This window comes from Nycticebus coucang, chromosome 5 (assembly GCF_027406575.1).
Source record: "Nycticebus coucang isolate mNycCou1 chromosome 5, mNycCou1.pri, whole genome shotgun sequence".
Lineage (NCBI taxonomy): Eukaryota > Metazoa > Chordata > Mammalia > Primates > Lorisidae > Nycticebus > Nycticebus coucang.
In genome coordinates this window covers 40939311-40965251 of record NC_069784.1, presented here as the reverse complement: position 1 = coordinate 40965251, position 25941 = coordinate 40939311, and the positions used below count along the sequence as shown (strand labels likewise).

General features: G+C 37.7%; 1 protein-coding gene across 1 annotated transcript; it reads left to right on the top strand.

Moving 5' to 3' along the window:
* Positions 1-748: 748 nt before the first annotated feature.
* On the top strand, positions 749-20337 carry LRIF1 (ligand dependent nuclear receptor interacting factor 1). Its single transcript, XM_053591339.1, has 4 exons — positions 749-1184; positions 13870-15376; positions 16591-16860; positions 17750-20337. The coding sequence occupies exons 1-4, from the start codon at positions 1117-1119 to the stop codon at positions 18185-18187; spliced, it is 2283 nt and encodes a 760-aa protein (XP_053447314.1). The 5' UTR covers positions 749-1116; the 3' UTR covers positions 18188-20337.
* Positions 20338-25941: the final 5604 nt, after the last annotated feature.

The following is a 25941-nucleotide window of genomic DNA, read 5'->3' as shown; positions in this document are numbered from 1 at the left end:
TTCTGCTAACTCCAGATAAAACTGGACCTCCCAAACCACTCCTTCCACACTCTCCTAGCTGCAGCTGAACTAGAGTTTATATCATGTAACCAGAGACTGAACCCTTTGCTCAGATACTGTCTTAACTGCAGGAATCAAGAGACTTTTCAAAAGATTTTCTCTGGGGATCCAAATAAAGATAACTTATAAAATAAGTTTATACAGGAGACAAAATTTTTGAAGAATAAACTAATTAACTATATGAAAATAAGTGACATTTTTGAATGAGGCATGGAAATGAGATGGAAGTAAGGGATAAGTAATTGTGGAAGCTAAGGCTTCAGAAAAGAGGGGAAAAACGAGAAACCTTAAGAATAGTGGTAACAATGTATCGCTGTCCACAGGCTGGCTTCTAAAATTTCTTCAGGTAACGAGGTATGACAACTCCAAAAAAGCTGATGTCTTTTAAAGCGCTAGTAGAGAGGAACACTTACACTACCAAGGAGTACAAAGACAGAACATTTATGATTGACCCCGGAAACATTTTATTTTGTGTAGGTGTTCGGAGATTTTTCTTTTGCTATTTGTTCCTTGATCCGGAAGAAAAGATAGCAAACGTCGCTTGCAATTGGATTGTTTCATAAGGGCGGGGCGGTAGTGAGCCATTCAGCTTAGCAACCGGACATTACGACCAAGGAAGCAGCAGCCAAGCTACGCTTGGTTTAGTGGCTTTGGTGGGCGGAGTCAGCAGAGCCAGGCTGGCGCCGTCTTCGTCGCTGACCTAACCCTGCTCCAGGCGGCACCATCAATGCCACGCCCCCCGTGCTGCTCTGGAGCTATGTCGTAGCTACAGGGGGCGGAGACTTGGGCCGAGTCTCTCGGAGCCTAAAGGGAGGAGGAGCTGCCGTCAGAAGCCCGAGTCTTCCGGTTTTTCTGCGGCCGCGCCACCTCCCTCCGAAGCTTGGGATACGCCCTCGCGAGAGCCGCCGTCGCCCTGATTTAAGCATCGAACCTCTTAGAGTTGCTGCGCAGCAACTCCAGCCCGACGTTCTCTCTCTCTGGTTCTCGCCCTTTAGAGAACCTCGGCCCCACACTGCCCACTTTCCTGGATGAGCTGTCCCCTCTCACCCCTCTAAAATGTCCAATAACCTACAGAGAGTCTTCCTGAAACCCGCAGAGGAAAATTCAGGCAACGCCTCGCCTTGGTAAGTACCAGTTTCAAATACTCCCCATACCCGCCCGCCGCTCGGCCGGTCACTTAACAGCTGGTCGAATCGGCCTTCGTTTCTGGACGCTCTGAGTTTGAGAGGAGTTGGATCAGCAGGGCGCGCCACTCCTGAGGGACGCGCGGGGCACTTCAGCACTTAGAGCTTTTAGAGCACGTTCTTCTTGGAAACCTAAAAGCTTTTTAGAGGCTGAGGCAGTCAGCCCCTCCCCTGGCTCCGCGGGACTCCAGTTTCTCAACTTTCATAGGCGGATGGAGTAGATCTCCACAGGAGAGGAATATCAACATGGCTGACAGTCCTGTGTGTCAAAAACCTTCTGGAAGATTCTGACGCACACGCAGAAAAACACGCAGGAATCAGCACGGATTAGCAAGTCCAGCCTTGGTGACACTGGACCCTCAGAGAAAATAGTCACGTTTTAATAGAGCTAGTAAGAAAGTGAAGGTATGTAATTGAAGAAAAGTGGTTCTAAAAGGAGGGAAGTTAATATTTGAAATTTCAAACAATAGCTTTGTGTGAAGAAAGAGAAGAGTAAGAGAAGTTCTCTGTGTGAAATGAATTCTGTTGAACAACGTTTTGAAGCAGGTGTAATGAAGTGCCACCCCAATGCTGGTGTAAAGGAACTGTGTTTGACCTGGGGAGATTTTAGGTTTTATTTTAGAAGGACATTCTTGTAAATTTAGAGAATAAATGATAATTAGAAAGCTTTTTAAAATCAAGATGAGATGAAACAGGAACGTGGTAGCTGAGGCAGAATGTTTTAACTTGTACTCTCCGATTAGTGGATGTATTATAAGTGGTGAGAAAAAAATAAGTCTGCAGAAGGAAAATGAAGAGCTAAGATGAAAAACTCATGGAAGAGGATGCTCATTTGAAGAAAACCTGGCTATCTGGGATTAATCCTAGCTTTGCCAGTTAATATTTGTGAGACCATGTGCCTCAGTTTACAGTATGTGAATAATAGTACCTAGATATATTTAAGGATTAAAAGAATGAATGTATGTAAAATATTTAGTGCAGAAAAAGTAAAGCATTAAGTGTTAGCTATTACTACAAGACTACAACTTTAATTGTATACAACTTTTAGACCAGGAAATACAAGTTAAAAAATATGATAGTAATAAAAACGTAAGCAATTGTGATTCTTTAAAAGCATGCACATTACAAAAGGAAATGGTCCGTGATAGCAGTGTGCTAAAACAGTATTGAAGAACTGCCAAAAAGGAACTATTGGATTTCAAATCATAAAAAGTCACGTTTTTTCTATGTATGATTTTTTTTATTAATTTGTGGTGAAAGTTTGGGGAAAGAGGCAGCGATACCACCCTGTACATGTGCAAAAGTAGAATTTTTGATGATTGCTTGATTTCTGGTACCTTGTTTTAGTACTTAGATATTTGATGACATCCAACAGTGTAATTTTATAGGCAATTTGTTTTAGAATTGCCTTCTTTTTAATATCAAAAATACGATATACTATCTTGATTACATGGTTTCTTTTGTACGGGTCAGGTCAAAGTTAAAAGTGTGCATTGTACAATTTCGATGTGAATTAATCCAACCTCCCCACACTCACCTAATATGTGTGTTGTACAATTTAAGTGTGAATTAACCCAACCTCCTTCCCTCCCCTCCCACCTGCTTGATTCCTGTTGAATTTTACTTCACTTCCCTTTATGCACCTATGTGTTGATGGACTGGTTCCACCTTAGTATTGAGTACATGTAGTATTTGTTTTCCCATCCTTGAGATACTTAAGAATAATAATCTCCAGGCTCATCCAGGTTCTTACAAAAAAATACTAGATCACAACTTTTTTATAGCTCAGTAGTACTCCATGGTATACAAACACCACATCTACTCATGTATTGATAGGCATTTGGGTTGCTTCCACATCATTGCAATTGTGAATTGTGCTGCGGTAAACAAAAATTTTACATTTTCAATTGTTATTTAATTCTTTTATCCAGACTCTAATCCTTTTGGACATAGGGGATATTTTTAAAGATTATGTTTTAGTTATATTTCTATATCTCTTGCAGTTCATTAACTTACTGGTTTTCGTTATCTTTGCATTTATTTCTATAGTCACTGATGTTCTATATCACATTATTTGGGATATTTACTAAATATCTTCCTGAAGGTGATTAACACTTATTTTGCTTAATGGTTGTATATTTGATTTTATTCTGTTTTATAAGTAACAATCTGTATGACATCTAAATATAATTTTGTAAGTAATATTTTTAACATCAGCTGTTTTAGTTTATTGGAAGGTTAGTTTTCTTATTTTTCATTTTTTCTTTCTTTTCTTCTCTCTCTCTTTTTTTTTTTTTTTTTTTGATACAGTCTCACTCTGTTGCCCAGGCTAGTGTGTCATGGCATCAGCCTATTTCACAGCAACCTCAAACTCCTGGGTTCAAGTGTTCCTCCTGCCTTAACCTCCCAACTAGCTGAGACTATAGGCACCTGCCACCACACCCAACAAATTTTTCTCTTTTTAATAGAGACAAGGTCTCACTCTTACTCAGGCTGGTCTCAAACTTCTGAACTCAAGTGATCCTCCAGCCTTGGCCTACAAGAGTGCTAGGATTACAGGCATTAGTCACCATGTCAAGCCTATAGTTTTCTTATTTTTCTGATAATACTTTGGATGGTACTAAATCATTTCTTTTCTCCATAATTTAATTAACTATATGATTTTCTTATTTTCTGTAGACATTTGAAGTTTTTGTGAGTTAATTGCTTTTCTAAAATTATTCAGTGATGTAATACAGAATATATATTGTTTGAAGAATCTCTAATTCACAGAGCATAAGATGTAAAACCAGCTTAATTTTACAGTACAAAGGCAAAATCTTGAAGTTATTTTTCTTTTTCTTTCCTTTTTTTTTTTTTTTTTTTTTGTAGAGACAGAGTCTCACTTTATTGCCCTCAGTAGAGTGCCATAGCATCACACAGCTCACAGCAACCTCCAACTCCTGGGCTTAGGCAATTCTCTGGCCTCAGCCTCCCAAGTAGCTGGGATTACAGGTGCCCACCACAATGCCTGGCTATTTTTTTATGGCAGTTTGGCCAGGGCTGGGTTTGAACCCACCACCCTCGCCCTACCCACTAAGCCACAGGTGCTGCCCGAAGATATTTTTCATAGTACATATTTAGTTTGTTTCAACTTGGGTTTTATTAGCAAAGAGCAAAAAGCAGGAGTCAGAATGGTATAGTGGAGAGAAGGTATGCTTTAGAGTTAAATTTGTATCCTAATTCACCACTTACTGTCAGTGCAGTTTAAACATTTGTTAAAGAAAACTCATTGAGTGTGGCGCCTGTGACTCAGTGTGTGGAGCGCCGGCCCCATGTACCGAGGGTGGTGGGTTCAAGCCCGTCCCTCACCAAACTGCAACAAAAAAAATAGCTGGGCGTTGTGGTGGGTGCCTGTAGTCCTAGCCACTCGGGAGGCTGAGACAAGAGAATCGCCTCAGCCCAGGAGTTGGAGGTTGTTGTGAGCTGTGTGACGCCAGGGCACTCTACCGAGGGTGATAAAGTGAGACTCTATCTCTACAAAAAAAAGAAAGAAAAGGGGCGGTGCCTGTGGCTCAGAGGAGTAGGGCATTGGCCCCATATACCGGAGGTGGCGGGTTCAAACCCAGCCCCAGCCAAAAACTGCAAAAAAAAAAAAAAAAACCTTATTGAGTGCCTAGCATGTATGTACTAGACTGTTAAATGGAAAGACTGACTAAAAACACACATGGCCCTTTGCTATGAAAAACTTTGTTGCCTTGATTGGGGGTATGGGAAGGTAGAGATAATGTGATAAATTTTCTGATAGCATTGTGCACAAGATGCTATGAGGGCATAGAAAAGTGGAGTTGTGGAAAAGGTCTCAAGAACAGCTGAGCTGGGAAACGTTAAGTATTAGCTATCTAGTTAAAAGTGAATGCAGGATATGGTTAGGCAGAGGGAATTGGTAAATAAAGTACCAGTGTGGTTTATTTCTAACAACTGATATTTGTTTCATTCTGTGCTACAAGTATAATAAATAGATGGCTTTTAACGGTTTGGCTTGTCCTAGTAAAAAGGTTAGACTTTGTCTATTGGAGATTGTTCGGAGGATTTTACAGAAAAGATGAACACAGGTATGCATTTTGGCAGTGCAGATTTGAGGGTGAGGGATGCATATGTAAGGATTCCATTTCAGTTGTCTTTTCAGAGATTTTTCAGGGCCAAACTAGCTGATGTACACTAGGGGTTGGATTCAAAGAAATACAGAAGGGAAAATGGACAGACCTCATTAGTGAATTGTCGAGAAGAAAGGGGCCACGATTATAATGCCAGTTTTCTAGATGAATATTGGTAAATTATCTAAGGTGAGGAACACAGTCAGAAAGCAATCAGAGATATTTCATGTGAAACTAAGGCTGAGTCAGAGCTGAAAATAAAGACTTGGGAGGCATCAGTTTAGAGGTATTATAATAAACGCCTGTGATTATACATCCTGTAATAATAATAATTAAGATGTCATGTGATTGGCAGTTGGCTTCTATCTTCCTTTGACCCTTTCTTTTCAAATGGGGAGCTAAAATTAGTGTCTTCAGCAAAGGGCTTGGGCTTGATTAGACTGGTAATGATTCCTGTTACTTCAGTGTGCATTTAAATGTATACTGTGTAAGTTTTATCTTTTGTGGTTTATATGTGTATGTGTTTTAAGAGATAAACACAGATATATACACAGGCTAAGTGAAATCTAGTACTCTTTCCATTTGTGTATTTGAATTTTTTGGACTCTGTAATACAAAAAAATTGGGTAAGATTGCCCAAGGAGAGCATATAATCCAAATGTTATTAAATTTTTCTGAACCTCCATTTTCTCACCTATAAAATGGGAATGGTAATACTGCCCATGCTGGGCTGCTTATTAGGATTAGAGTTAATTACAACTATTATAATATATCTGTTGTGTACCTAATATTATATGGTATATATTCTGCTATATACTTTTATGTATATTATGTTAAGTATGTACTTAATGTTATATTATCATAAATAGTAAGATGGAAAAGTCTTCTAATGGTTGAAAAAATATATTTTGCAAACATAGCTACAAAATATTCATTAGTCTCCAACATTTTTATCATCTCATTTCTAATATGTGAATGCTTGTTAATGTTAGAATAATAAAAATGTCTGAAGTTATGTAACATTTTTGGTATGTTTAATATACCTTTTTAATTAAAATTCTCAAAGATACTATCTGATTCATTTCTTATTCTTGGGGGCAATTGTACATTTTAATGGAAGATGATAACTAACAGGCAGTTATTTCATTTATTTCCAATAGCAAGGCTTATTTTCCCCATTTAGCAAATGGAGAAACATATTCAGAGGTGAAGTAGGTTTTTTAGTCAGTCAACTAGTGATTATAAAAGCCAAGATTAGAAGCCCATAATCTTTTCTCTTTTAAAGTCTTAAAAGAAAATTTTTGTAATTCATTGTAATTTCTCATTTTAAATACTAGTTTGTTTTAAAAGTAATTAGCATGTTGATGATTATTTTTAGGTGACCAAACCAGAGCATGGAGTGCAGAATCTGGTTCTAGTTTTAGTTCTGACATTAATGAGCAGATTGGGATCTTTGTAGGGTTTTGGTTAATCTCTTCAATAGAAAATTCTTTTTAGATCAAAAAAAAAAAATGTATATTGATTAAAGAAGTATGAATTTCACCCTGATTTATTAATTCTCTCCTTAGCATTTTGTATTTCGGTTAATTTTAGTTTATAGAACTCATTCTATTTTATTGCCAAATCATGGATTTTTTTTATTATAGCTTGTAGGATTTAGTTCAGCTAACACTATTGTCTGCAATGTCCAGTTGCTCAAAAGGCTGTAGATAAGAATTAGACACCAACCCCCCCCCCTTTTTTTTTTTTGAGACAGAGTCTCAAGCTGTAGCCCTGGGTAGAGTACCATGACATCGTAGCTCACAGAAACCTCCAGCTCAGTCTCAAGTGATCCTCTTGCCTCAGTTTTTCTATTTTTAGTAGAAACAGGGTCTTGCTTTTGCTCAGGCTGTTCTTGAACTCATGAACTCAAGCAATCCATCTGCCTCAGCCTCCTAGAGTGCTAGGATTACAGGCACTAGCCACCATGCCTGGCCAAAGATATGTTTTGTTTTGTTTTGAGGCAGAGTCTCACTTTGTCACCAGTAGAGTGGTCTGGTGTCATAGCTCACAGCAATTTCTAACTCTTAGGACTCAAGTGATTCTCTTGCCTCACCCTCCTGCCACAACACCCAGCTATTTTTAGAGATGGGGACTCACTCTAGCTCAGGCTGGTCTTGAACTCGTGAGCTCAGGTGGTCCACCCACCTAGCCTCCCAAAGTGCTGGAATTACAGGCATGAGCAACAATGCTCGGCCTTAAACAACATACCCTTAAGGAATTTACGGTCTGTGGGTAGATTATGCGACTTTCTACTGATATATTGACAGGGAAGAGCTGCATTTTTCCCCTTTTGAGAGAGAAAGTAGAGGAAAAGAGAGGGGAAAAGTCCAATGATCAGACTTGAAAAAGTTTATGCAATATTTATATATATTTTTTGTAAAGCCGAAATAGGCCATATAATGCAGTGTGTGAAATACTAGAAGCCTATGTAATTTGTTTAAATGCAATGTCAGTTAAAATATGTTTGTTCCTACATAAATTATAGAGGCATGGGTTCCACTCTGTTGAAGCTTATAATTTGTTAGATAAATGTTACTGATAAATATATTACAAAAGTAAGCCAAAGGAGAGTAGTAGACAATAAAAGGCATTCAGATAGTTCACTTGAAATGGTGATTGGAAACAACTACATCATTTTCAATGTAATGTGTATATATATATATATAGTTTGTGTTTTTTTTTTTGAGACAGAATCTCAGTGTGTCACCCTTGGTAAAGTGCTATGGTGTCACCGCTCACAGCAACCTCCAACTCTTGGCCTTATGTGATTCTCTTGCCTCAGCCTCCCAAGTATCTGGGACTACAGGCACCTACCACAACGCCCGGGTACTTCAATGTAATAATTTTTGAGGGTATATTATGCTTGGTATTAGAAAGACATTGCAAAATAAATCACACAGTGGTCTCTTTTTTAAGGAATTTCAGTCTTATCGAGGAAAAACTCATTTTTTAAAATAAGCCAATAGATAAACGGCAATGGAGAAGACATTATATAATTCCCAGCATAGTGGCGCCAATGGGAGTGTTTTCAGGATTCCAAGTTGGAAGAAAATGAAAGCTTGAGTGACTGGTAGATATTTCATGGAGAAGATGGAATCTGAACCTCATTTTATTTTGTTAGAGAAGGAAAAAATATAATACCTTGAGTAAATAATATATAAGTGGCATTTCATAATAGCAAAGAGATCTCTCTGGTAAGAATAGAGGTTCCATGTACACAAATTGTAAGTAATGCTATTTATAGGAGTATTTTTCAACCTTTTTCATCTCATGGCACATTTGAACTTACAGTTAAACTTCCATGGCACACTTAAATTATGTTGATTATGTTGATCAAAATAAAGTACTTTGAACTTTTTTTTGAAAATAATGAATGAGCTCAGCTCCAGTAGCTCAAACAGGTAGGGCACCAGCCACATACACTGGAGATGGTGGGTTCGAGCCCAGCCTGGGCCTACCAAACAGCAGTGACAACTACAGCCAACAACAACAACAAAAAAAATAGCTGGGTGTTGTGGTGAGCGGCTGTAGTCCCAGCTACTTGGGGGGCTGAGGCAGAAGAATCGCTTAAGCCCAAAAGAGTTTGAGGTTGCTGTGAGCTGTGATGCCATAGCACTCTACGGAGGGTGACATAGTGAGACTCTGTCTCAAAAATAAAAAATTCTTACATGGGCATCAGTTGTGGCTCAGTGGGTAGGACACTGGCCCATATACCATACTGAGGGTGGCATATTGGAACTCAGCCCCAGCCAAACTGCAACAACAACAACAACAAAAAAAAAAAAATAGCCGGGCGTTGTGGCAGGCACCTGTAGTCCCAGCTACTTGGGAGGCGGAGGCAAGAGAATCGCCTAAGCCCAGGAGTTGGAAGTTGCTGTGAGCTGTGTGACACCACGGCACTCTACCAAGGGCTCTAAAGTGAGACTGTGTCTCTACAAAAAAAAAAAAAAGAAAGAAAAAAGAAATTGATGGGACTAAATTGTAGATGGCTTTCATGTCAGCCTGAATTGGCAATGATTAACATAGAAATTTTGAACAGGAGGTAACAGAATGAAAGCAATAATTTCAATCTGTTAGAGATACCTAACTAACTGGATGTAGTCAGAAAAACTAGTTTAAACATCAGAGCAAAATGATGTAGACATGAGATGATGAGTGCTAGTCACGGATGATGAGGCTCTGATCTGGATAGTGTAAGTTGGATTGGTGAAGAAATAGAAAATGGGTAAAATCTGTTAAAAGGAAAATTATGGACTTGGTGTCTCAGTAGTTGTGTATTGACTGCTTTTTGTAAGCATGTATGTAAGGTGCTGTGAATGAACAGAATGTAAATAAGAATGGTAAGGATAAATCACAGATGACTAGGTGATTTAAAGTCTGTATGATCTAGAAAATAGTGGTGCTGCTACATGATTGGATGGTAGGATAGAGTTCTAGTTCTCAATAAAGAGTAATTTTAGGGCGGCGCTTGTGGCTCAAGGAGTAGGGCACCGGCCCCATATGCTGCAGGTGGTGGGTTCAAACCCAGCCCTGGCCAAAAAAAAAAAAGAGTAATTTTAACTTGTTAAATTTAAAGTGATGGTATTAAAAATAAATGGTAAGTATTGTCACAAATATGGAACTAAGGTCAATATTAGGAGATAGGAATAAAAGAATATAACTATGGGAGTCAAACAAAGGAGATAGTTGAAGGAAATAGTTGAAACGATGAAAATTCGTGTAGTCTTTAAGGAAGAATCTCTTAAAGGCGAAAAACAGACTCAAGAATTGTACTTTGTGGGCCATGCATAACTGACAATGGAGAAAGTGGATAAAAAGAACATTAAGAAAGTCAACAGAAAGAAACAGAAATTGGGCAGCACCTGTGGCTCAGTGGGTAGGGCGCCAGCCCCATATACCAAGGGTGGCGGGTTTGAACCTCCCCTGGCCTATCTGCTACAAATAAATAAATAACTACAACAAAAAGAAACAGAAATTTTACACAATGGAACCCATGAAAAGGTTTAAGGGCGGCGCCTGTGGCTCAGTGAGTAGGGCACCAGCCCCATATACCAAGGGTGGTGGTTTCAAACCCAGCCCCAGCCAAACTACAACAACAACAAAAAAATAGCCGGGCGTTGTGGCGGGTACCTGTAGTCCCAGCTACTTGGAGGGAGACTGACACAAGAGAATCACCTAGCCCAAGAGGTTGCACTGAGCTGTGACTCCATGGTACTCTACCAAGGGCCACAAAATAAGACTCTGTCTCTAAAAAAAAAGAAAAGAAAAGAAAAAGGTTTAAGATGGAGGAATAATCAACTACCACCATCAATTGCTTCAACAGAAAACACCTAGAGAATGAGGATAGAGTAAAAACATTAAATGTGAGAACATATTTGGTAATCTTTGAGAGTGAAGTTTTGGTTAGTAATAGGAAAGAAAATTGGCTGCCTAAGAGAGCAGGGCTTCAAGATAACTTCGTGGCTTATCACTCTTTAATTGTGGCTCATTAATACCATACACTAGCTTCCCTCTAATCCTATGTGATTTCATCATCTATGTGGATAATCTTTTTGTCACCTGGTCTTAGAGTGCAAAGATCTTCTTTTCCAGTGATCTTACTCTCTATTCTTTTACATCTATCTACTTCTGTAGTCCTTATTACTAGATGAAATTGTGCATCTACAAAATTGATTCAGTCATCCTTTCTAAATGCCAACGTGTATATTTCTAGCTTCCTTGTTTAAGTGCTCCCACTGTGACTGTTCTTTAACTTTATTTAACCTTCTAGTCCAATAATCCCTTTATTTTATCCTTATACTTTAGCTTTTTATTCTCTCATTTCCTTCCTAACCAAGGTAGATTCTATATTTCATTTTAATAACTCTTATTAATACTTCAAATTCGTTTCCTATTTGATTTTTGTTGCTACTTTATGAAACAACCACAATCCTGAATAACTCAGCAATATGCTTTCTCTTGGCCTGTGCCTGATATGACAAGGAAAATCTCACAAGTGTATAGATAGATACCAATATAAATTCATAATCACTGTGCATCTCTCTAGGCCATCAACCCCTACCTGGCAGCTCTAATATTTTCTGTGGTCAGCTTATTCTTTCACAAGGACTATTTCAAGTCTTTGATTCTCCTCAAATCTCTATCTTTGCCCTTATTTTTAACAGAAGTTATCTTCCTTTTCATAAAGAAAACAAAACTATTAGATTAGAATTATTTCAACCTTCCATCTAATTCCAAAGGAAGATGTTTCTGTAGCTAGTAGCTTTTTGTTTAATGAGTTGTTGAATAAGTGCTTATCTAGTTCATATTTGCTTCGGGAGGATGGGTGTGCAGGGAGGTCATGAAGGTGAGTTTTTCTCTTCAAGCTCTAAAAGCAAGAATTCATACTTTCTTTAGGGTCATTCTTCTTTCTCAGAGGTGAATTTTTATTAAAAGGCAGGGTAACATTCTGGGATACCTACCAAGTGTCCAGAAGACTGTTTTAACTTTTTGTAAATGTATAATGATGTTACTTAAACTGTTGAAAAGTAAAACTGAGTTCCAGCACTTCTAGGATGTATAGAATTTTTGGCTTTTAAATTAATACTTGAGTGTTTTAAAAGCACATCTGTAGATAGGAAAACACACCTTTATACTTTTCAGAATCCTAATTATTATTTTTTTGTCCTCGAATGGTTTTCTTCATTTGATGTAAGTTGTCTAAGACCATACTGTAGGACATGGACTCTGCACTCATGTTGCTACATAAGAGACAGTAGACAAACATACTAATATATGATGATGCAACCTGTCAAGTGTACCATGATGGAATTTAACAGATGTGATGTTATAGATTAATTATGACGGAAGGACAAGGATAATTTAAGGTGGTCAGAAAATGTATCTCTTGGAACGTACCATATATGCTATGATGAGTTAGATGGGGCATGAGTACTTAGGTAGAATGATAATATGTGTGATAACACTGTCCCATGAGAGCTCAGTTGTAGATGTAAATAAGGTGTCTACATTCAAATAATCCCCGAATAATTGATTATACATATAGAGATTAGTATATATTGGCTTTTCTTAAAATCAGCTATTTTGAACTAAGAAATCACTTAAGCTTGGGGATCAAAATTGGTTAGTTAAAAAAAAAAAAATACTGATTGCCAGTCTGTCCTGCATTCATTGAAAACTATTCAGCTGAAATTATGCTTCTATTATATGCAAGACTTGATAGGCAACCGATAATAAAATGATGGGGGATGGGCGCAGTGGCTCACACCTGTAATCCTAGCACTTTGGGAGGCCCAAGTGGGTGGATTCCTTGAGCTCACAGGTTCAAGACCAGCCTGAGCCAGAGCGAGACCCCATCTGTAAAAATAGCCAGGCATTATGGCAGGTGCCTGTAGTCTCAGCTACTCAGGAGGCTGAAGCAAGAGAATCGCTTGTGCCCAAGAGTTTGAGGTTGCTGTGAGCTATGAAACTATGGCACTCTACCGAGGGTGACAAAGTGAGACTCTGTCTCAAAAAAAAAAGATAATAAAATGATGAAAATAGTTACTGTAAAAGGACTTTGTAGCACCAAACCTCAAATGTACCACATCAGTATTGCAAAAGAAAATGATTCTGCCACAAAAATGTGACAAAAGGTATCATCATAACAGATGCCTTAAGCAAAAGTGTGGCCAATGGTAGAACTTGTGAATCGTTAGTAGGAAGAAGACAACAGATCAAGGAGAGAAAAAAGTGAGGCAAGTAGAATAAGAGTAAGTGGAAGGGTAGTGAGAATCCTGCTTGGGAAAAGGAAAGGAGGAGGACAAGAGTAAATAATACAAAGAAAAAGAGAAGGAAGGATGTAAATATTTTAATAGAAGCCTCCTCTAGAAGCATAGTTTTATACAGGGTAAAACTGTAGAAAAGTCTTAAAGTTTTAGGAATAAATGTGAGTATCTCATACCTGTTGCCTGATCAGGTGAGAAGATCTATTTTTTTTTTTTTTTGAGACAGAGTTTCACTTTGTCGCCCTCGATAGAGTGCTGTGGTGTCACCGCTCATATCAACCACAAACTCCTGGGCTTAAGCGATTCTCTTGCCTCAGCCTCCCAAGTAGGGACTATAGGCGCCCACCACAACGCCCGGCTATTTTTGTTGTTGTTGCAGTTGTCATTATTGTTTAGCTGGCCCCGGGCTGGGTTCAAACCCGCCAGTGTGGGTGTATGTGACTAGCACCCTAACCACTGAGCCATGGGCATTGCCAGATGAGAAGATCTAAATGAAAGCTATGTCTTCATTTAGTAGTCTTCTACTTCAGATCTTTAATTTTGCAATATTTCACTTTGAAAATTCAATATGAAAAATTACACATTTTTATTGCATTTTAATATTTTAAAATATTTGTTTTTAAATAAAATGTATATACCATGTAGTATGTTGTATTTATTTACTCATAATGTTCTTTTAAGTGTTTCAGGCTGCATGTACCAAGTAGTGCAGACGATTGGCTTGGATGGAAAAAATCTTCTGCAGTTACTTCCAATTCCTAATTCTTCTGGAAATCTTACACCGCTAGTTCAATCTCCAGTCATGTCTGATGCTTTAAAGGGGAATACAGGAAAACCAGTTCAAGTTACCTTTCAGACTCAGATTTCCAGCCCTTCCACAAGTGCATCAGTTCAATTGCCCATTTTTCAGCCAGCCAGTTCTTCAAACTATTTTCTTACAAGAACAGTAGATACAGCAGAAAAAGGTAGAGCTACTTCTCTGGGCACTGAAAACTTTACTTCATCAGTTTCTAAAGTTCAAAGTCATGGTGTGAAAATTGATGGACTCACCATGCAAACATTTGCTGTTCCTCCCTCCTCAACACAAAATGATTCATCTTATATTGTAATTAATACCCAGAGTCTTCCGATGACTGTGAAGTCTCCTGTTTTGCCTTCTGGGCATCATATACAGATTCCAGCCCATGCTGAAGTGAAATCTTTACCAGCATCATCATTGCCTCCTTCAGTTCAGCAAAAGATATTGGCAGCTGCAACCACAAGTACCTCAGGAACAGTTGAGGCATCCCAAATGCCAACCGTTATTTATGTATCTCCTGTAAAAACAGTGAAAAATGTAGTAACCAAGAACTTTCAAAACATTTATCCAAAACCTGTTACAGAAATAGCAAAGCCGATGATACTAAATACCACACAAATTCCAATGAATGTTGCTACAGAGACACAATTGAAAGGTGGTCAGCATTCTCAAGCTGCTCCAGTGAAATGGATTTTTCAAGAAAATCTACAGCCTTATACTCCATCTCTTGTTCCTATTAAGTCTTCAAATAATGTGGCTTCAAGGATTTTAAAAACTTTCGTAGATAGGAAGAGGTTGGGAGATAATACCATAAGTATGCCACCATTGAGTACCATCGGTCCTAGTGCAACACAATCCAAAAGTATGTCAATTAAAGATAATGCTTTGGTTATGTTTAATGGGAAAGTCTATCTATTGGCTAAAAAGGAGACAGATGTTCTGCCATCACAAATTGACCAACAGAATTCTGTTTCTCCTGATCCTCCACTAAGAAAAGATACTTTACAGATAGTGAGTCCAAGTCCAGTCACAGAAATATCCAAAGAGGTTGTAAATATTGTTTTGGCTAAAAGTAAATCTTCCCAGATGGAGACAAAATCATTGTCCAGTACCCAGCTTGCTTTCATGGCCAATCAAAGGGCAGAGAAGAATAAAAACATTGAGAAATTATCTCCTCCCACAAATCCACATAATATGAATCGATCCAATAACTGCTTAAAACAGAGTAAGACTTTATTCACAAATCCACTCTTTCCAGATGGATTTAGTACAGGACAAAATGCCCCCAGAAAAGGAAATATCATCCAGAGCATAGAGAAAATAAGTTCCTCTGTTGATGCAACAACTATTACTTCACAACAGTGTGTTTTCAGAGACCAAGAACCAAAGGTAATTTTTCCATGTCAGGATGTTCTTTTTTATATATTTATATAGATACTTTTTCTTTCTTAATTCTCAAAGTTATCTATGATACCTCTTCTCCCACCCACCCTACTACACACATACTATACATACATGAATGCTTAAGTCAAAGCTTTCACCTGAGTAAATATCTGAAGAGGAGTACAGTTGGGATTGTCCAAGCAGTATCTTTTTCTTTAATTACTTGGCATGCCAAATCTTTAAAACAAAAACATCAGAGAGCAATAAGATTTAGAAGAGATGGAGAAGAATAATGTGAATTCAAAGTTTAATAAAATTGTGTGAGTATATATATATATGTGTGTGTATATATATACATACAGATGTGTACATATAGTATATGTACATGTATACTTAATAGCCTACTTTTTAGTATATGAAGAGATCAGTACTATGCATATAGGAGAGTAGGGTTTTAGCATTTTTTAGATTTTGTGTATGTGTGTGCATATGTGTGTGTGATGGTGAAATACTCTGCAGTTTTTTTAAGTAGCCCATGGAAGAGGTAAGACAGGACTAGTTAGTATGTTTTAGTAGTTTGTAGAAATTAGGATTTTATCAACATCTTTGAATGGTGGAATATATTTGGTACACAAGTTTCCTTTTTTTAGCTCTTCTTTCTGGCTTATCCAATCACGCAACATACAGTTACCCAGTTACCTTTCTGTTCTACTTAAAGTATATGTCTGTGTGCTTACCAAATATTTGTACCTACCTTCTCCTTACTTACTTTAGAGGTCTAAGAATGTAAGTATTTCTTCCCTCCAATACAGAATTCATTGAACTATAGAGATGTAAAGATGTGAGTTCTGATTATTAAATTCAAGATTTATTAAAGGCAGAAGACTTGTCCAGAAAACTACAATTTCTAAATAATGTGATATTGATTTTTTTTAAGTTGTCATTAGTTTGTGTTCTCATTTCAGTTGACTGAGAATTAAGCACTTTTTACCTATCTAGGGCAACAAATTAAGTAAAAAGTCATAGGGAAATATTTTAAGTTTGTACTTAGTTAAATTGAGTTGTTCGAGTGTGGGTGGCAAGGCAAGGGAAATGCAAACCAACCACTTAGGATTTTAAAGCTTCATATGTTCTTTTGTATAAGATAAGATAATCACTTAGTTGCTAATTTTTTGAGATAACTTAAGTAATTACCAATATTTTTTTTTTCCTAATTCCAGATCCAGAATGAAATGGCATCAACATTAGAAAAAGGTACTAAAGAAAAAAACAAGAAAATTTTGCAAGGAAGAAATAATAAGATATTGTCTCTGAAGAGTGATGCTGAATTTAAAAAGATATTTGGTCTCACTAAAGATTTGAGAGTGCGCCTTACTCGAATTCCTGACCATTTAGGCTCTGGAGAAGGTTTTCATGCCTTTAGCAGTTTGGTGAAGAGTGGTGCTTACAAAGATACAGAGTTTATGGTGAAGACCGAAGAAAGAAAACAGGTAATAGATTTGAAAGCATTCTTTGTAGATATTACAAAAATATATAGATATATGAATTTTTTTAATTTTGTGTTTATCCTTGTACATTAGTATGAATGGCAATTGTTGCCAGATTTAATATATACCAAAACAATGATAAAAAAAACCATATATACACAGGTAAAAGTGCATCCCAAGTTAATTAAAGATGTTAAATATTTTTGTTTAGTTACTATTTATTTTCCATTATAAGAAAATAGCTGTATCTTTTTAACTAGTTATCCTACTGTGAAGACACTATCTAAAGGAAATAATCCAAGTATAGTGGAAAATATAAACATGCAGATGTTCATTGCAGTAATATTCTTATTCCAAACATTTTAAGCAAGCTATATGGTTAATAATGATGAAAAGAAATGTCCCTATAACTTTGCCTACTGTATTGTTTAGTCATATATCATCACTTAATAATTCTGAACTTTAGATCTGAGACCAGTCAAGCATTCTCAAATATTCCACATGTGCCTACTATTCAATGGAAAAGAAAAAAATTATATCAATTGTATTTTTCAGGCACTCCACAAGTGCCATTATATTTTGGTAGTAGGTCAATGTGTCTTCTCATATTTCAGCAAGAAAATGTGAATTAGGTAATTTATCCTTGATATAATTAGGACATTGTTACTGATTTTGGTACTGTACAGTGGGTAACATTTCTTACTGTAGTAGTCCCATAAATCTTGTTGAATTACTTATAAATTAATTGGCTAAATATTTGAATTAATTATAATTAATTCGCTTAATATTTGTTTCTGCACACTTTGTTAAATTTGACAGCACTACATACATATAATATATATGGGAATAACATCCTGTTTTTCTTTTGGAATCTTATTTGATATTGCAACAGAGTTTTGATAAGAAAAGAAAAGCAAAATCCATGAAGAAGATGGATCACACAAAGAAGAGAAAAACAGAGGGTGCTCATGACACAGTCATAAATGGGGAAACTAATGTCACTAGTTACCAGCTCCATAGTAGTATTTTACCACCTTCAGATGTATCACAACATATTCTTCACACAAGCTGTAGCAAAAGCAAGGAAGAAAAGAAAACTGGGATAGAACACCATATCCATGAAAAGCAGGAGAAAGGCACATTGAATTCAAATGCAGCTTATGAACAAAGCCATTCCTTTAATAAAAATTATACTGAAGATATTTTTCCTACAACACCACCAGAGTTAGAGGAAACCATTCGAGATGAAAAAATAAGAAGACTTAAGCAGGTGCTGAAAGAAAAAGAAGCAGCTCTTGAAGAAATGCGTAAGAAGATGCACCAAAAATAATAAAATCTTGTATATGTAAAGATTTCAATGAAATGCCGTTGTTGTTTTTTTTAATTTCAGAATATTACTGGGTACACATGTTTTGGTTACATAATTTACTTTTGTGTATTTTAAGTCAACATTGTAAGTGTACCCTTCACCCAGAATGTGTGCATTGTTCATTTGGGTATGAATTAACCCAACCCCTCTTCCCCCCACACCTACTTGGTTACTGTTGAGTATTACTTTTTAAATATACTTTCGTATTAATAAGTTAATTATAAATGTATTCTGAAAGTGTATTTCGATATGAAACTTGCTTTTTTTGTCAGTTGATTATACGATTTTATTTAAGGAATACAGAAAAAAGTTGATTCACATAAGGCTTGTGAGTTATCTGTGTAAGGGTATCAAAACCTTTGTCTTTGATACCTTTTTTTGGAAGGAAAAATTTTCTGTTTTTCTATTATTTTAATTTGGGTTCTATAAGTTTGAATATTATTTTTGCAGGATTTTTATTATTATTTATATCTTTAGCTAAATTGCTCAGGTATTACTGTAATAGATAATTATTGTAAACTATTGAAATTCTACAATCCAAGAGAAATATCAGCTCTAAACTTAGCTTTACCACTAGATTTGTATATATACTTGTTTGGTCTTTTTACCCATAAAGTCATGATATACTCTACTTACCATTTTGTTATTTTTTGTTTCATCAAAGAAAATGTATTATGGTAGCATTATTTAAATATTCAAACATTTCTAAAGAGTGAGGGATACTTGTTTTGTAACTTTACAGAGTGATTTTATACAATCCAAAATTTGCTTTGAATTCAGGCTATTTGGTATAATGTTTGCTTGAGGTGATGTTTATTCTTACGCAAACGTTGCTTTTTCTATAGTGGGGAGGGGGAGAAATATGCACATATATTAGATTGTGTGAAAGATCTGAACGGTAGTCTCATGTAATACTTTTAAGATCATCAAGTATTTTTTTTATCTGGTTAATCTTTGATTTGGGAAAGTTTGGGAGTGGTATGGAGATAGAAATTAAGAGAGGGGAGATAAGGTTTTGAAAAATGATTAACAGATCCCTGGAAGTAAGAGAAGTTAAAAAAAAAAAAAAAAACCTGTACAATAGCAAAAAAAAAAATAGTAAATCAGAAAAGTACTAAAAGGAAATGAAACAAATACAAATGTCAAGTAGATTCTGTTAATGTTTTTTCTTTTTAGTAACAGTTTTACTAAAATATAATTCATTGTCATTGTGCAGTGGCTCATGTCGATATTCTTAGCACTTTGGGAAGCCAATGAGGGAGGATCCCTTGAGCTCAAAAGTTCCAGACTAGCCTAAACGAGACCCCGTTTCTACTAAAAATAGAAAAAATTAGCCGTGCATTGTAGCAGGTGCCTCTAGTTCCGGCTACTTGGGGGTCTGAGACAGCAGGATTGTTTGAACCCAGGAGTTTCAGGGTGCTGTAAGTAAGGCTAATGCCACAGCACTCTAGTCTAGGACCATGGAGTGAGACTCTTATCTCAGAGAAAAAAATATCCATATACCATAAAATTTAACCTTATAAAGTGTACAATTCACCGTTTTTTATTATATTCACAGAGTTGTACAAACATCACTTTAAAGGACATTTTCAACACTCCCAAAATAAACCTGATACCCATTAGAAGTCACTCCCCATCTTCTCTTTTTCCTCTTAAGGCAACCACTTAATACACTTTCTATGGAATAACCTATTCTGAAAATTTCATGTACTGGAATCACACAATTATTATTTTCTTTTGTGATTGGTTCTTTCACTGAAACCTGATACTTTCAATGTTTGTGTAGCATATATCAATACTTTATTTCTTAATAATATTCCATGATATGGATATACTACCATTTGTTTATTCATCTAGTTATGGACATTTGGGTTTTCACTTTGAGCTACAAGTTTTTATGTGGATATGTGTGTTTAATTCTCTTGGGAATACACCTAGAAGTGTAATTGCTGGGTCATATGATAACTCAGTGTTTGACATAAGATCAACCAACAAACTTTTATGCTTTGCTTCCCCTATTCCACTGAAAGATCTTGTCAAGGTCCCAGTAACTTTCATGTTGCTAGATACCAAAATGTGATTTCATGCATTACTTTCTTTGAAAAAGTGTTTAAAACATTTCATTAATGAAGCAGTGCATATGTATTGTAGAATTTTATAAAATAAAATAAGCTAAAATACTAAAAATTAACACTCCATGGTGGTGCCGGTAGCTCAGTGGGTAGGGCACCAGCCACATACACTCAGGCTGGCGGGTTCAAGCCCAGCCAGGCCCGCTAAAACAACAATGACGACTGCAACAAGAAAATAGCTAGGTGGTATGGCAGGCACCTGTAGTCCCAGCTACTTGGGAGGCTGAGGAAAGAGAATCGCTTAAGCCCATGAGTTTGAGGTTGTGGTGAGCAGTGTCACCGAGGGCAACAAAGTGAGACTTTGGTCTCAAAAAAATAAATAAATAAAATAATAAAAATTAACACTTCACACTCCTGTCATCTAGAATTTACTACTGTTAACATCTTAGTATATATCTTTCTGGATCTTCTCTGTGCCCCATATATACCCATAAATTTTTACCAAAATAAGGTCCTTATTTATATGGTTCTGATCCCTACTTTTGAATTCAACAATGTTCAGCTTTTCCTCTCAATAACTTTTCTTCATCTCTTCTAATACCCTAGCCAAATTTACCAGTTTCACTCCTGAATGTCATTTACCACTGGCTTTTCCAAAGCCATATTAACTTTTCAGATTATGCATTTTATCTAGCTGTTATGCCATGTAAACTACTTTAAATTTGTACCGTTTTAAAAATGGGCATTGATTTATTTGAAAGACCAATTTTCCTGACTCATTTCTCCTTGATGTACTTTCATTTCTAGAAGACCACAAACATTTCTACGTCATAGATTGCTCATTCTGTCTCCTTGCTCATTACTTCTCTCAATCTCTTCACATCTAAGTACCCTAGGTCTTAGTCCTCGGTTTGCTTTTCGCTTATACTCACACTCCTGTTGATCTCATTAAGTTTGCTGTGGCCTTAAATACTATTTTGGGTGCTGACAACTGACATACCTTTCTCTTTATTACCAGACATCTGTCTTGAATTTCAAACTTGAATAGCCAACAGCCTATTTAATAATTATATGACTAAACACCAAACTTTTGTCCAAAACTGAAATCCTGCTCTTAATCTCCACAATAGGTTGTTATACCCCCATATACCACTATTTTTGCAAGAGGTAAGGCTGAAATATGTTCTTCAAAAATGATGGCTGAGCTGGGCGCGGTGGCTCATGCCTGTGATCCCAGCACTGCGGGAGGCTGAGGCGGGAGAATTGCTTGAGCTCAGGCGTTCCAGACTTGTCTGAATGAGAGTGAGACCCCCCCGACCCATTAAAAAAATGAAAAACCCATACAGGCGCTACTGCGAGTGCCTATAATCCCTGCCAGCTTGAGGAGGCTGACTCAGCAGGATGCCCACAGCCCGAGTCTGAGGTTGCAGTGAGCTATGACGCCCCTACACTCTGCTCAGGGTATAGGGTGGGACTCCTGTCTCAACAATAACAAACAAAGGGAGGCTCAGGCAGGTGGATTGCCTGAGCCCACAGGTTTGAGACCAGCCTGAGTAAGTGCGAGACCCTGCCTCTAAAATAGCCAGAGTTGTGGCGGGCGCCTGTAGTCCCAGCTTCTCGGGAGGCTGAGGCAAGACAATTGCCTAAACTCAGGACTTGGATGTTGCTGTGAGCTGTGTAACAGCACAGCACTCTACTGAGGGTGAAAAAGTGAGACTCTGTCTCTACAAAAAAAAAAAAAAGAAGAAGAAGAAGAAAGAAAGAAAAGAAAAAAGGCTTGGCATCGGTAACAGTGGTTACCACGCCAGCCGCATGCACCGAGGGTGGCGGGTTCAAACCCAGACCAGGCCAGCTAAATAACAATGACAACTGCACCCTCCCCACCCCCATCCCCCAAAAAAGCTGGGCGTTGTGGTGGGCGCTTGTAGTCCTAGCTGCCTGAGAGGCTGAGGCAAAAGAATCGCTTGGGCCCAAGAGTTTGAGGTTGCTGTGAGCTGTGGTCACAGTACTCTACTCAAGGTGACTGCTTGAGACTCTGTCTAAAAAAAAAAAAAAAACAAAGAATGCCAGGTGTGATGGCTCACGCCTGTAATCCCAGCATTTGGGAAGCCGAGGTGGGTGGATTGCTTGAGCTCACAGGTTCAAGACCAGCCTGAGCCAGAGAGAGACCTCATCTCTAAAAATAGCCGGGGGTTGTGGAGGGCCCCTATAGTCCCAGCTACTCCGGAGGCTGAGGCAAGAGAATCACTTGAGCCCTGGAGTTTGAGGTTCCTGTGAGCACGACACCACGGCACTCTACCAAGGGTGACAAAGTGAGACTTTGTCTCAAAAAAAAGAAGGAAGAAAGAAAAAAAAAAAACCAACAAGGAAATAAAAAGAGAAAACAAACATAATGGCTGAGCTGAAATATGAAGGAAAAGCAGAAATTAAATAAGCAAAGGGATAAAAGATAGAGGTGCAAAAACTTTTTCCATCAGGGGAAACAATAAATTTAAAGGCAGAAGAAAGCATCCCAGACAGGAAGAACTAAAACAAGGCCCGAAAACATCAGACATCCAGAAGTTCTGGATAACCACTTAGGCAGAAAAGAAAGGAAAATGTAGAATTCTCTTGGAGTAACCTGATAAACTGGAAAAGGGGCCTGGCATGGGGGCTCAACCCTGTACTCCCAGCACTCTGAGAGGCTGAGGCGAGTGGATTACTTGAGTTCAGGAGTTCCAGAACAGCCTAAACAAAAGCAAAACTCCATCCCTACTGCTAAAAAAAATAGAAAAACTAGCCAGGCATTGTGGCAGGCACCTGTAGTCCCAGCTACTTGGGACAGTAAGGCAAGAGGACCACTGGAACCCAAGAGTTTCAGTTTGCTGTGAGCTATGATAACATCAGGTCATTCTACCCAGGGCTACAGAGTGAGACTCTGTCTCAAAAAAAAAAAAAAAAAAAAAAAAAAAATTGGAAAAGGGACAGTTTTAGTTGAGTTTTGAGGACCAGAAGAGAGGATTAAAAGAGCTGTGGTTATAGGCTCAGCACCTGTAGCTCAAGTGGCTAGGGTGCCAGCCACATACACCAGAGCTAGCGGGTTTGAATCCAGCCCGGGTCCACCAAACAACAATGACAACTACAAGCAAAAAATAGCTGAATGTTGTTGCGGGCATCTGTAGACCCAGTATCTTGGGACGCTGAGGCAAGAGAATCGCTTAAGCCCAAGAGTTTGAGGTTGCTGTGACCTGTGATACCATGGCACTCTACCCAGAGTGATAGCTTGAGACTGTCTCAAAAAGAAAAAAAGAAAAAGAAAAAAAGAGTTGTGGTTATAAATCTTTGGAATAGTGTCTAACAGTAAGCATTCTTTTTGTTTTTTTTCTTTTCTTTTTTTATTGTTAAATCATAGCTATGTACATTAGTGCAATCGCCTGTACCCATTCTAAGATGCACCATAGATGTGGCCCCACCCATTACCCTCCTTCCACTAAAACCTCCCCCTCCCTTCCCCCTCCTTGGCCCTTTCCCCATAGTCTTGTGCTATAGTTGGGTTATAGTCTTCATGTGAAAGCTATAATTTAGCTTCATAGTAGGGCTGAGTACATTGGATACTTTTTCTTCCATTCCTGAGATACTTTGCTAAGAAGAGTATGTTCCAGCTCCATTCATGTAAACATGAAAGAGGTAAAGTCTCCATCTTTCTTTAAGGCTGCATAATATTCCATGGTATACATGTACCACAATTTGCTAGTCCATTTGTGGGTCGATGGGCACTTGGGCTTCTTCCATGACTTAGCAATTATGAATTGGGCTGCAATAAACATTCTGGTACAGATGTCTTTATTGTATTGTGACTTTTGGTCTTCTGGGTATAAACCTAGTAAAGGAATTATAGGATCGAATGGCAGGTCTATTTTTAGGTCTCTAAGTGTTCTCCAAACATCCATCCAGAAGGAACGTATTAGTGGGCATTCCCACCAGCAGTGTAGAAGTGTGCCCTTTCCTCCACATCCACACCAACATTTCTGGTTTTGGGATTTTGTTATGTGAGCTACTCTTACTGGAGTCAGGTAATATCTCAGAGTACTTTTTGATTTGCATTTCTCTGATGATTAAGGATGATGAGCTTTTTTTCATGTGTTTGTAGATCTTGCATCGGTCTTCTTTAGAAAAGTTTCTCTTCAAGTCCCTTGCCCACCCTGAGATGGGGTCACGTGTTCTTTTCTTGTTAATACGTTTGAGTTCTCTGTGGATTCTGGTTATTAGACCTTTATCAGAGGTATAACCTGCAAATATTTTCTCCCATTCTGAGGGCTGTCTGCTTGCTTTACTTACTATGTTATTGGCTGTGCAGAAGCTTTTTAGTTTGATCAGGTCCCAGTAGTGTATTTTCGATACTGCTTCAATTGCCTGGGGAGTCCTCCTCATAAAATATTCACCCAGGCTGATTCCTTCAAGAGTTTTCCCTGCACTTTCTTCAAGTATTTTTATAGTTTCATGTCTTAAGTTTAAATCTTTTATCCAGTGAGAGTCTATCTTAGTTAATGGTGAAAGGTGTGGGTCCAGTTTCAATCTTCTACAGGTTGCCAGCCAGTTCACCCAGCACCATTTGTTAAATAGGGAATCTTTTCCCCACTGAATGTTTTTAATTGGCTTGTCAAAGATCAAATAATTGTAAGTGGCTGGATCCATCTCTTGGTTCTCTATTCTGTTCCAGACATCTACTTCTCTGTTTTTGTGCCAGTACCATGCTGTTTTGATCACTATGGATTTATAGTACAGTCTCAGGTCTGGTAGCGTGATTCCTCCTGCTTTGTTTTTATTGCTCAGTAATGTTTTGGCTATTTGAGGTTTTTTCTGATTCCATATAAAACGAAGTATTATTTTTTCAAGATCTTTAAAGTATGACAATGGAGCCTTAATAGGAATTGCATTAAAATTATATATTGGTTTGGGCAGTATGGACATTTTTTTTTTTTTTACATTCTTTTTTTTTTTATTGTTGTTGTTGTTTTTTCAGTTTTTGGCCGGGGCTGGGTTTGAACCCGTCACCTCCAGCATATAGGGCCGGCACCCTACCCTTTTGAGCCACAGGCACCGCCGGCAGTATGGACATTTTAACAATGTTGATTCTTCCCAACCATGAGCATGGTATGTTTTTCCATCTGTTAACATCTTCGGCTATTTCTTTTCTTAGAGTTTCATAGTTCTCTTTGTAGAGATCTTTCACGTCCTTTGTTAGGTATACTCCCAAATATTTCATCTTCTTTGGCACTACTGTGAAAGGAATAGAGTCCTTGACTGTTTGTTTGGCTTGGTTATTGTTGGTGTATATAAAGGCTACAGATTTATGGGTGTTGATTTTGTAGCCTGAGACATTGCTATATTCCTTGATCACTTCTAAAAGTTTTGTAGTAGAATCCCTAGTGTTTTCCAGGTATACGATCATATCATCTGTGAAGAGTGAAAGTTTGATCTCTTCTGACCCTATGTGGATACCCTTGATCGCCTTTTCTTCCCTAATAGCAATGGCTAAAACTTCCATTACAATGTTAAAGAGCAATGGAGACAATGGGCAACCTTGCCTGGTTCCTGATCTAAGTAGAAATGATTTCAGTTTAACTCCATTCAGTACGATATTGGCTGTGGGTTTGCTGTAGA